The sequence below is a fragment of the Lissotriton vulgaris genome, chromosome 5 (genome assembly GCF_964263255.1).
Source record: "Lissotriton vulgaris chromosome 5, aLisVul1.2, whole genome shotgun sequence".
Classification (NCBI taxonomy): domain Eukaryota; kingdom Metazoa; phylum Chordata; class Amphibia; order Caudata; family Salamandridae; genus Lissotriton; species Lissotriton vulgaris.
The window spans coordinates 900533323-900546026 of NC_141693.1; the positions used below are offsets into that span (position 1 = coordinate 900533323).

Consider the following 12704-nt stretch of genomic DNA (forward strand, 5'->3'; position numbering starts at 1 on the left):
ATATGTAGATATATGCATATTATTGGCTATTGCTCCGGGGTCCCCGCACGTGGGCGGGACTATTCAGTGCTTATGACTTTGATGAGTATACCCCTGGAAGAGAAATAGGATTACAGGTAAGTAACTTATCCATACAGACCCTTCTACTTGTTTCTTAGGTCAGCACAACAGTACATGGGCTTTGAGTAACAAAACTGTCTGCTTAATGCTTTTCTGGCTCCCCTGCCCTCAAGTCTCCTGCGTACATGGCACTTTACTTTCTTGCTCTCTGCAGGCCTAAGATACCCGGCTGCGAATTTTGCACTCACAAAAGAGGAGCGGGTTAGCGCCCAGGCTAATTTTACGCCCATAAACCATTGGCCATATTTTATCCGTTTTTATCTTTCATATTTAATAGCGGTTTCTTTTATTCTTGAACTGCCACAATGGTAATGTATCATGACATCTATTTTTATTATAAAACTGCGTAAATTGACGGATGCTTGTAAAGGTTTTAATTAACTGTACAATAAAATGTACTTACTATTAGTTCCTGACTGATAATTAAAGTAAACAAGACAAAAACGCCATGTTAAGAACGAATACAGACGATTTCACTTAAAGTTGTACTTAAGAATCATGCCCAGACCTTTGCAGAATGTTAAAACGTGAGCCCATTGCCGGTATCTTCTTTCAGAGAAAGGTGGTAACCCTAATCACGCTTGATACTTTAAAAAATACTTTACGTAAGTGCCCTCCATGCACTTGTTTTAACATGGGTTTCAATTTTTCTAATTCGTCGAATCCAAATCGTGCCTGGCATTTATTTATTTTTTGTCCTGCAAAAGCGTTCACTGCAGTGAGCAAAGCACATGACCACAGTTAAGGTGGTCTGAACTCGTGCGCTCCCTGTAGTTCTCAAACTAAGGCACAGGGAGGCCTCGCGCATGAGCGAGACTTCCTTTCTCAGGCCCTGGGTGCGCATGCGCGCTGACGCCTGACTTGTCAAAGTGCACTGCTCTTGACAGAGCGGTCATATATTTGTCATAGGGGAAACCGAAAGAAGAAAAGCCCAGGGTCACTCAGTAGATCTTCCGAGAAATTAACACTGAAAGGTAACTGCTGATTATCCTTTGCAAAATTCTGCATGATAATGGGAACGGACTTTGGAATGAAAGGCAATATTCGTGAACAGCTCTGAACGGGTATTTTAAGCAAATGCCAGATGTTATTATATATTCGGTTACATTGAAAAGGCTTCTATTTGTTGTTATTAAAACTTGTCCGTCAGCAATTAGCGTTAACCGAGCTGGCTTACTGTATTGGAACATTAGGGTTTGACCTTGAGCAAAGGGGCGAATTCCTTGTGAAATACTTCTGGTGGGGTTGGGAATGGCGATAGTACTTCAGTGTTGTTTATTTTTCGGTGTCCGCTTAGCGGGTAAACATTAGAGAGATATTTTGTAATTACGGGTCGTAAAATGTAAACGGAAAACACAGCCGACAATCGGCTCCATTCTTGCATTGTCATGCGAGCTAAGCATGTGAATGTCAGCTGTTAAATGTCTGCGTACGCACACCCACACCGCACCAGACTGTTCAGTTGGAATTGTGAGCTGCTGATGGCGAGGAACTGCAGAGGGGCAATGAAGGATGTGTGGATGACAGGCTGGGCTTGCTGCAGTGCTGCAGTGCACTGCTGCCTGGCTGGGAAGGCTCCCTTGAAAACAACCCCTTCGCAGCCTCTCTTAGCAGCGCTAGCTGACTGGGTTGCCACCTCTCGCAGAAAAAAATACCTACCATTTGTTTACCTTTTGCTACACTGGAATTGCCAAGTGCTGGTAGGTACAAAATGATTGTCAAATTCTCAATATTTTTTGTACATCAATCAGCCGTCTGTTTATTTTTGTTAATCATTTAGATATTATTTAGACTGCTCTCAAACACTTTTCAAGTTATTTCTTCGCGTATTTACTGTTTTAGGTTTAGATTTCAAAAGGTAAACAAATAATGTATTTCACTGATTTTTCTATTTTCTTTACTGGCAGGGCATAGAATTACAGGTCAGGCCGATAAGAAACTGGCCAGGTGGTAACCCTAGCTGCATGACTTTCCAAGATGTTCGGTGCTTTACTAAAACACACGTTTGTCAAGCTGACCCTCCTGCCATGGAATGCAAAACAATGTCAACCATGTTTCCCTTTTGTAGGAGAACACTACACCCATCATACTCTATTATCCACAAGTTCTTTTGCATAAGGGTACAACAATAACACAAAGCTTGTGTGAGAAATACATAACTTGGACATGATCTTTGTCTAAAGAGGCACTATTTTTGTATTTAAACTTACACATCAAATATTTTATTTTTATTTGTGTATTTCCATGCATCACGTTTCAGCAGTATGTAATTATGTAACGGGGAATTTCTTTTAAATTGTCTCTAGAGTTTTTACAGAACTGACTGTTTCAAATGAATATAAAGGTGTAGTGGAAGAAAACAGCAATATGTTTGCACGTAATACATCATAATAACAACAAACATGAAATAGTGCAGGAAATGCAACGTTTGCAGCATAAACTGAAGGTCAGTGAACTGAGTGTATGTTGTATTGAAGAGTTTCTATTCTCAACGTAGTGTGATGTTAAAGGCTAGTCCCCCAGACGCAAATCAGTGCAAATGGTTGCACCAATCAACTTAAAGTTGGGTACTGCTTTAAATAATATAGTGCTGCGTAGTGCCAAACCCCTGATAAAGTCGGTGTAGCCTCTACGTGTCCAGGCAAATTAGATAAACTAAAATCACACTAATTCGTGCAATTTGGCATATGGAAAACTTGTGCCAAATGAAACCAGGCGCAAATCTAGGGCAAAATGTACTTGCTTAATATTTCCTTGTGTAATACGTGCAATTTATATGACATTTACACATGCAGTTGACCCTTGGTCAGTCTTCTATTCAAGGAGATTTTGTACTTCAGGGTTAGCACTGAGTAGAAAACTCGTCCAAGACAACACTCTCTCTCTTTCGTTCCATGGTGCAGTGTAAATTGTATTTAGCATCACGCAAACTTGCCATATTTAGCACGTGCGAGGCCGATGCAATCATCAGCATGTGATTTGTACATGTCGTGCTGCACTATTTTTGATTGTTTGCTCAACACAAGCTTTTCATATTGCATTCTGCTGTTCTTGATGAATCTAGGCTTATGGTGCATCGATCCCAGGTACATTTAATTTCAATTACTATTTTTATTGTTGTCTGAATTAACAACACGCCCATCCCATAATTCTATGATAATTCAACTTGATACATTTTGGCTTTACAACAATATTTATGGAATATGTTGGAGTTACAGAAAAAATAATGTCTTGTTTGCGAATTATGTTAACTTAAAGTCTTATTTTGTGGGGGATGATGTTAAGTATTGACCTTACCTTAAGATATTTATAACACCCACTTAAGTTTTTATATTGAAAGCAGCAGTATCTTGCTTTGGAAAGAGGGTTGTTGTGTAATTGTAAACTTTTTATCACTTAGTTTTATTTTATCAAGGTATTTATAGAAATAGACCTGTCCCTTGAGGGAACTGGAGTGCTTTACATAGGTTAAGGTTATACAGCCCGATTCATCAAGCTAAATACGCTCGCAAAGGGCCAGATTCTGAGAATCTGGCCCTTTGCGAGTGCAATTTTTGCATTTGGGAGTCATCATCCCAAATGCAAAAATCGCTATTTGCGAAATCGCATATTTGCGAGGAATTGGATTTAAGGAATCTATAATAGAGATTCCTTAAATGCAATTCATCAACCAATTTGAAATAGCGAATTCGCAATATTTGGTCGCTATTTATCACGAAGTCTGACTTCGTGGTAAATTGCGAAAAAATAGAAAAAAGCACTTTAGTGCATTTTTCGCTGTTGCATGTTACACACACACATGTCCTTTGGACATGTGTGTGCGCAACACCTGTGTAAATTTGCATTTATGGGGTGCTACAGGGTGTCCTTTGGACACGCCTGGCACCCTTGAAATCGCTATCTTATTTGCAATTAGCAAATTGCTAATCGCAAATAAGGAATACTCCCCATTCTTTCCTATGGGTCTTTAGGCCCATAGGAATGAATGGGGAGTTATTCCTTATTTGCGATTAGCAATTTGCTAATCGCAAATAAGGAATGTGTAGGAATCGCAATTTATTTTGCGATTCATACATGAATCCCGTTTTGCGAGTCTGTAATAGCGATTCTTTATGAATCGCTATTAAAGACTCGCAAAACGGGTCTTTGATGAATCTACCTGATAGTGTGCTAGTACTGCACAGAGAACATTTACAAAACTTGAGCGATTTCTATTACATGACATAAAATTATACTACCTTACATAACTATTGGGTGAGAGACAAGAAAAGAAACAACACGTTGTCTGTAAAGTTTACAGGTTGCCACTGAGAAAAACAAACTTGTAAAATCCCAGTTTTGCATATTCCTCAAACGTTACAAGATAAATGTCATTCAAAAATGTCAGAATGTTCATCTTCCTAACTAACGTCATTATTCTGTTTGAAATACAGTTGCAAGGATTATTTTTTTCGACTCTGTTGCTTAACTTCTCACAACAGTCTTGAAAGTAACAGAAACATCAGCAACACAGAAAAACGACTTCATCCAGACACCCATTAGTAGTTAAAACTTTAGCAGGCCCAAGATAGGGAATCGGATCATCGATCACCCAAAATGTCAGCCCACATAGTCCCACTCACTTATTGTTCCACCCCTTTCTTTGCTATAGTGACGTTTTATGCTTCAATAATGGGCAATATCCAGCCAAAAATGAAAAAATTTTCAGCAAGACACGGAGATGAGGACTATACTTTTTTCTTAAGCTTACTCACCACTGGGGTCATAACATTGATGTCTCTGAAATATAATTTCTTACTGTAGAAACTTCGGTCCAGTCAGCTGCCTGAAAAATATTTTCAATCTTAGCTCATACTGCCATAGACTTTGAAGGAATAGCACCGGTTGACAAAAAAGCACTAAGAACCTGAACGTCATTGCTTGGCAGGTGTATCACCCATTTCATCAACCTTGTCAGGGTAGGCGACAAGACTAGTGCTTACAATTTCGTATGGCAAATAGCAGCTCCACTCAATATATTTTGAGATATTCATTTAAGGCTTTATGCATTGGGATATTCGGACTCCTCCTGGAAAGCTGTATCAAAGATTGTTCTGTTTTTGTCTAATTCACCTTGGTTAAACATAAGTTCTTCTTTGTAAAGTATAGTTTATTATAGTTTACAGAAGTCCAGTGCTTCAACTTCCGCTTTACTCTTACATAAAATGAGGCACACGAGAATGGATAATTTAGCTGAAAGCTGTTGCCTTGTAAGATGTCTTTTAACTTCCAAGCTATAAACAGTCTCAGAGTCACATTTACATTCCACATTTGGGAATGTTTACTAGTCGGAGGTCTTTTCAGTTTAACTGCTTTCATTAATCTGCATGAGATGGTCTTCCACTGTCTTGTCTCGGTCATGTCGTGGCCATCTGAGGTTGCCAACATGAACATGTTTACTGACCAGTATGTATTGCCTTTTGCTGATGGATACTTCTGCCTGTGGATTCCTCACCTTTTGAATATCCCCTGCGCCAGCATTCTGCGGAAATTCTTTCCTAGCTCTCCCACGTCGACGAGGACATCATAATAGCACAACTCCGCTCGCGACTCCCAATGACATCATTGGAGTCATAAGAAGACCTCAATGCTTGGTGATGACGTCAGTTCCCTTTTTTCCGCTCCGTCTACACGTAGCGGTTTTTCTAGGGACTCTCCATTTTCTGTGGTTATTACTTTGTTTCCTTGTGGGTTTCTAATGGCTACTTCTAGGAAGTCAGGATTTAAGCCCTGCAGGGAGTGTGGAAGTCACATGTCGATCACTGATCCCTATGAAGATTGCCTCTGGTGCTTATCTTCTGATCACGATGTTGGAGCTGCAGGAAGATGAATCCTAAAGCCCTTAAAGAACGTGAGGCTAAACTTTTTATGGCTTAAGCCAAAAAAGAGAAGAAGGGTCAGAAAGGTGTGAAGTCGTCGTCTTCTCACACTTCGAAGTCGAGAAAACACAAGAAGTCGAAGAAGTGACATGGTTCTCTGTGCCGTTCATCGAAGAACAGGGCTTCGAGGTCGCCTTCTCCAGCTAAGTGGCTTTGAAGGAAAGACTTTGTTTCTCCATCTCAAACTCCATATCCACGGGTGACGCCGGTTCAATCTCCGACTCCAAGGTCGCCTGAAGGTTCCCCGGCTCCAAGTAAGTCTCTGACGCTCAGGGAGTCGTCTCCAGTTCGTGTGGCTTTAGCTGTGCGGGCGCCGTCTTCTCCGGCTCCGCAGGTTTCAGATCAGCCTCAGGTGATTCAGGAAGTTACGGATCCATATCCTCCTTTTCCTGCTCAAGGAACAGACCCTACGCATTTTTTAAATGCGATGTTTGGCATGTTTGCCAGGGCTTCTCATCCATCTGGTGCGCCTTCGGGCCCATGGGTCCATTGGCTTTCAATTTGGGTATACCTCATCAGTATGCCCAGGCAACCTTCGTGCCTTTCTTGCTGCCGACTCCAGCTTGGCATTTTCCTGCGTCGAGGTCCTCCACTCCGGTTCCTCTGACTCCCTCGGCTGTCGAGTCTGCGCCGCCTTGGATTAGTTCGATGCCAAGAATTGAAGCTGAAGGTCCTCCATCGAAGCCGATGCCTTCATCACCGGCGCCACGTGTGGCGCCGCGGAAGCCGATTCTGAAGCAGGTTTCTAGAAGGGATGCGCAGAGGCTCATTGAAGAGGAGGAATATAGACAGGAACAGGAGAAAGGAGAGATTGTTGAATCTGTGGACGAGTTCGAAGGCTTACAGGAGGCCAGTGGATTAGATACTTCACCCGAGTATGAACTTTCATCTCCAAAGTCTGGGGTATTGCATGATGTTGCTCCTTATCATGTCGTAATAAGGAAGGCAGCAGAGTTGCTTGATCTGCAGTTACCTACAGCTGAGGTAAAATCCAGCATCCTGACTGAGGTTCTAAATCCATCTTCAGCAGTTTCTGAACATCTTCTACCCTTCAATGAGGCTTTAACAGAGCCTATTTTAGAGGTCTGGCAAAACCCTTGAATGCTCCTGCAGTTACACAGTCCATTGCAAGAAGGTACAGACCTGCTCCTGGGGATCCGGTGTTTCTGTCTTCAAGTTCGTCGCCTGAAAGCTTGGTGGTCCAGGCTTCTTATTCGAAGCAATCATTTACTAATATACCAGGTGATAGAGATATTTTCTTTTGCGAGTATGGCACTAAAGTCCACTAATGCTACATGTCTTCTTGGGATCTATATCCATGCTATGATGGGCTCAGTCAAGCAGTTAGCTCCAAAATTACCTGATGACGACCGGAATAATTTCCTGGAGGCCCTTTCTGATTCACAAGCTGCGGCCCGTCAAGTGATACAATCAGGTCTGGACACTCAGTGGCTCGTGTAATGGTGTCTTCTGTAGCAACAAGAAGACAAGCTTGGCTCAGGTCATCCGGATTTTCTCCTGATGTTCAGGCAACTCTGCTGGATTTGCCCTTTGATGAGTTGAGACTATTTGGCACTAAAGCTGACTCTGCCTTGCAACGCTTTAAGGATAGCAGAGCGACTGCAATATCTCTGGGCCTTCAAATGCAGTCTAGAGGGTACAGCTACAAGCAGTATCGTGGGTTTGGAAGGGCTGCTTCCTTTCGTGGCCGCCAGCAGTCTCAACAGAGCCAACAGCAGAATCCTTTGTACAAATCGAACAATGGGAAAAATAGAGGACGTCTTAGGGGAGCCTCTTCTTCCCCCCGCCACCGGTGGTGCCTCAGGAAAGCAGTTCTAGATCCCACTTCTTAAAAAATGTTGGTCCTGTAGGGGGTCGGGTGTCCCACTTTCTACAAGATTGGAAATCGATTACTTCAGACTGTTGGGTTTTAAATCTTATAGAAAATGGGTACGCCCTCCCTTTTTTAGAGTTTCCACCTCCGTATCCTCCTCGCCAGGGTTGGTGTTCGGAGGACCACTTACTGCTTTTGCAGTAGGAGATTCTTACTTTGTTACAGAAAGGTGAGATAGAGGTGGTTCCAGAGCAGGAGAGGGGTCAGGGGTGCTACTCCCGGTATTTCCTGATCCCCAAAAAGAACGGTCGGTTGAGGCCGATCTTGGACCCCAGGATTTTGAATCTTTACCTCAGGCAGGAAGAGTTCAAAATGTTGACCTTGGCTTAGGTTCTTCTTGCTCTGCAACAGGAAGACTGGATGGTGTCTATCGATTTGCAGAATGCGTATTTTCATCTTCCCATCCTGAAGTTGCATCAGAAGTATCTCGGATTCACGGTGGGTGAGGTCTCAACACTACCAGTTTGTGGTTCTTCTGTTTGGTTTGACTTCCTCACCTCAGGTCTTTACAAAGGTGATGGCAGTGGAAGCGGCACAGCTCAGAAGGTCAGGGGTTCTTGTTTCCCTTATCTGGACTACTGGCTGTTGAAAGCCAAGTCTCCGGAGATGATGTTTTGCCACTTGCAAGTGACAACGCAATGGTTGTTTAACTTGCGTTTCTCGATAAATGTACCCAATTCTCACCTGGTGCCTTCTCAGCTCAGCCTGTTCATAGGGGCAATACTAGACACTACTGTGTGTCGGACATTTCCAGTCTTGAAGGTCCTACGTCTGCTCGGTCTGTTCGCTTACTGCATACTGTTGGTCAGTCATGCATGCTGGCATATGAGGGCACTCCAGTGGTGCCTCCGCAGGCAGTGGAATCAACACAACGGAGATCTTGGGGAGAAGGTCAGAATCTTCAGAGATGCTGCAGCAGAGCTGACTTGGTGGGGTGTGCAGGGCAACCTGTCTCAAGGAAAGCCCTTTCAGCCTCCTCCGCCGGTGGCCACAGTGATCACAGATGCCTCCACTCTCGGTGGAGTGCTTATCTGGAGGTCAAGGGTTTTTGGTCTCCAGAGGAGAGGTTGCTTCACATCAACCTTCTGGAATTTCGGGTAATGCGTTTGGCACTAAAGGATTTCCTTCCTTCTCTTTGTGGTCAGCCGGTTCAGGTCCTGACGGACAACACTACCACGATGTGGTACATCAACAAGAGGCTCAATAGGTATATCAACGAGAGGCTCTGTGACTGGTCCTGGGCTCAGGTCCATCAGATTTGTGTGTTTGCAAATCATCTAGCCGGTGTGCTGAATGTTCGTGCGGACAGTCTCAGTCGGCATTACTCAGCCAATCACGAGAGGTGGCTTCATCTGGAGGTGGTCCATCACATCTTTGAGATGTGGGGGTCTCCTCGGTTGGACCTATATGCCACTCACAAAAATTTGCACTGTGCGTTGTTCTGCAGTCTCCAGTATCCGATGCAGGGATCGTTGGGGGGACGCATTTCAGTTGGATTGGAACTCGCAGCTCCTTTACGCTTTTCCTCCCATACCCTTGATTCCTCAGGTTCTGAGAAAGATTCGGCAAGACAGGGCCCAAGTCATATTGATTGCCCCGGATTGGCAAAGAAGGGTGTGGTACACAAATCTACTTCACCTCTCATCGCACCCTCCGCTCCGTCTCCCTCTCAGAACAGATCTCTCGCAGTCGCAGGGGCAGGTTCTACACCCCCACCTTCAGAACTTGCACCTTCATGCCTGAAGATTGAACGGGGCAACCTGAGTTCTTTCTCTCTTCCACCGGATGTGGTGGATGTTATTTTATCATCCAGGCGACACTCCACTAAGTCCATTTACTCCTCCAGATCGTCCAGATTTGTTAAATGGTGCGGAGAGAGGACCATTGATCCTTTGAAAGCCCGTTTGTCTAATATTCTGGAGTTTTCTCTTTCTTTGGCCCAGCAAGGTTGTGCTGTGGCTACAGTGAATTTGTCGGCTTTTCTATGTTTGCCGGATCAGCGATCTTTATTTAAGTCCCCCCATTGTTATGAGGTTCATTAAGGGACTTACCAAAAGGTTTCCTCCCACTTCTTTCATTATGCCCCAGTTGGATTTACATATTGTTTTCACCTTTTTAATCGGTGCTCCTTTTGAGCCTCTTCATAGTTGCCCATTGAGGCTTCTTTCTTTTAAGACGGTTTTCTTGATTGCCATTACCTTGGCTAGGAGGGTAAGTGAGCTTCAAGCTCTTACTACTAATCCTCCTTTCTTGACTATTCATGTAGATAAGTTGGTTCTAAGGACCAGGGCTGCTTTCCTTCCTAAGATGGTTACTCCTTTCCATATAGAATAGTCCATTACCTTACCTACCTTCTATCCTCCCACTCACCCTTCCAAGGAGGAGAGACTTCACTGTTTGGATCCTAAGAGAGCTGTCAGCTTTTATTTGGACAGAACAAAAGATCTGAGATTGGATGATCAGCTCTTTGTGGGCTACGTTGGGAAGATGAAAGGCAAGGCTGTGCACAAGCAGACTCTCTCAAGGTGGATTATCTTGTGCATCAAGATTTGCTACGCCTTGGCCAAGAAGGACCCTCCTGAAGGTATCAGAGCTCATTCTACCAGAGCTAAGTCTTCTTCTTCTGCTTTGGCTAGAGGTGTTCCTGTCATTGATATTTGTAAAGCAGCAACTTGGGCCTCCCTCCATACTTTTGCTAAGCATTACTGCTTGGATTCGCAGGTTAGGAGGAATTGCCATTTTGCTCGATCTGTTTTGCAAGATTTTTTGTCTAGTCAGGTGGACTCCCTCCTCCGGGAGAGGTACGCCTTGGGGAATTCTATTAAAAAGGTGAGGAATCCACAGGCATAAGTATCCATCAGAAGAACAAGCTACTTACCTTCGGTAACGCTTTTTCTGGTGGATACAGTATCTGCCTGTGGATTCCTCACTGTCCCATCCGCCTCCCTGTTGTCCACCTGTTTCTATCAAAAGATACTTTTACTGTTTAACATGAGTGTTTTTATTATGTCTTAATCATGCTTACGTTTTAATAGTGGGAAATGCTTAGTTAGTTGCATTTTTTCAATGCCTTTATTGGTTATGCATTTATATATATATATATATATATATATATATATATATATATATATATATATATATATATATATATATATATATATATATATACTTCGTATAATATGTATACATGTGAAAATGTGTCGGCCCGCCCGTTTACTTCGGTGGCACGGAAAAAATGGGTGGAACTGATGTCAGCACGCCGACGAGGTCTTCTTATGGCTCTGATGACGTCATTGGGAGTCGAGAGCCAAGCCGTGCTATTATGACGTCCTCGTTGATGTGGGAGAGCTAGGAAAGAATTTCCGTAGAATGCTGGCACAGGGGATATTCAAAATTTGAGGAATCCACAGGCAGATACTGTATCCACCAGAAAAAGCGTTACTGAAGGTAAGTAACTTATTTGTCAGGTATATTAGCCAGAACGGTTAGAATTTGCTATGGATCGGCTGAAATGGGATTAGGGCTCATTTTCAAATACCAGCTAGATCATTTAGCCAATGTCGAGTTCTAGCTTTTTTTGTTTCCAGATGCCCAGAAATTTGGTTGGAAGGTTCAAGACCATGATCGCCTGAAGTTATTCTCATGTTCAAGCTCATTAATTCTTCCGCTACCACATGATGTGCAAGGCCTGCAGGTTCATTAGCATTCCTTAGATCTGCAGCAGCAGTAAAGGATAATCTCAAACTAACTCTGGAACAACCAGAAATGACACCTATGTGGTCCACTAACATGTGAATAGCATCACCTGCTGGCAAATGTGTGCAAAGGTTTTAGGGATAACCTGGAAGGGGCTTAATAAATACCTGATCCCCATGCTCCAAGCTACTTCTCTGTTTACAGAACTGGCCACCCATTATACATTACCAGACCCTAGGCATTCAGCTTCAAAGCAAATAGGTCTCTATGTAAAAGATATGAAATAGTTCACTACTCAGCATCCAATTGGTCTTATCATTAACATTTCATGGTTGCCAATCCACTTTTATTTTGCTGGGAGATAATTATTGTTCAATGTATGTCCAAGCAGAAGTGCCACAAGGTGCTTACCAGCTCTACTAAAATTCTGGTGTTGGTTCCTCTTGGGGAATTTACATATTGGATTGTGGATATAAGGTACGCACACAGTAGGGTGCTGCCACATACTTTGTTACAAGTAAGCACTCACAGTGCAAAGCGTTCCACTAACAGTTATATACCGAATATGCTTAGTAGTAAATATTTAGGTGTGCATCCACTTTTTGTGGATATTTCTCCACAACCTACATTCCAGGCTGATCGTATGGTTTCTGATTATATTATTACCTCCCAAAGAAATCCAATGTCCTTTTCTATGTCTACGTCTGTTCTAGCTGGCATGGAAGCCTTTTTCCTCTTGTTTGCTCTGCCATTTAGATAATTGTATTAAAAACAAAACATTTACATACAGTGAAAATAAACTAATATCTATTCAGCAAGGTTTTCCATTTCTGTTTGAAATAATCTCTGCATCATTGCCTGGAAGCTATTTTTATTTGCGCTATATGTAATCATATCTAGAATCCACTTGTCAATCTTTGACTTAGAAGACGATATATAGTATTTCTCAAATATGCTTTTAGGCATCATTATCCATTGCAACAACCAGAAAATTTCCCATGGTCATAATAAGCCAATTTTTTTATATAATTGAAAATAAATGAATTGGTCGATAATGATATATTAGATCCCAGGAC

At 42.7% G+C, this 12704-nt stretch overlaps 1 protein-coding gene across 7 annotated transcripts in view; it reads left to right on the plus strand.

Annotated features, from left to right (window-relative positions):
• CPEB3 (cytoplasmic polyadenylation element binding protein 3) overlaps positions 1 to 12704 on the plus strand; it is a 1233156-nt gene that overhangs the window by 219333 nt on the left and 1001119 nt on the right. The window contains exons 1-2 of one of the 7 annotated variants that reach the window (XM_086922502.1): positions 995 to 1094; positions 2427 to 2566. The exons of 1 other annotated variant lie outside the window; for it this stretch is intronic. In XM_086922502.1, coding sequence (XP_086778628.1) covers positions 2540 to 2566 — 27 coding nt within the window. In that variant the 5' untranslated portion in view covers positions 995 to 1094; positions 2427 to 2539. Of the gene's footprint in view, positions 1 to 983; positions 1095 to 1729; positions 1821 to 2426; positions 2567 to 12704 lie in introns of those variants that run through there. 5 more of the 7 variants (XM_086922503.1, XM_086922495.1, XM_086922500.1 and 2 more) reach the window with 5 other exon arrangements.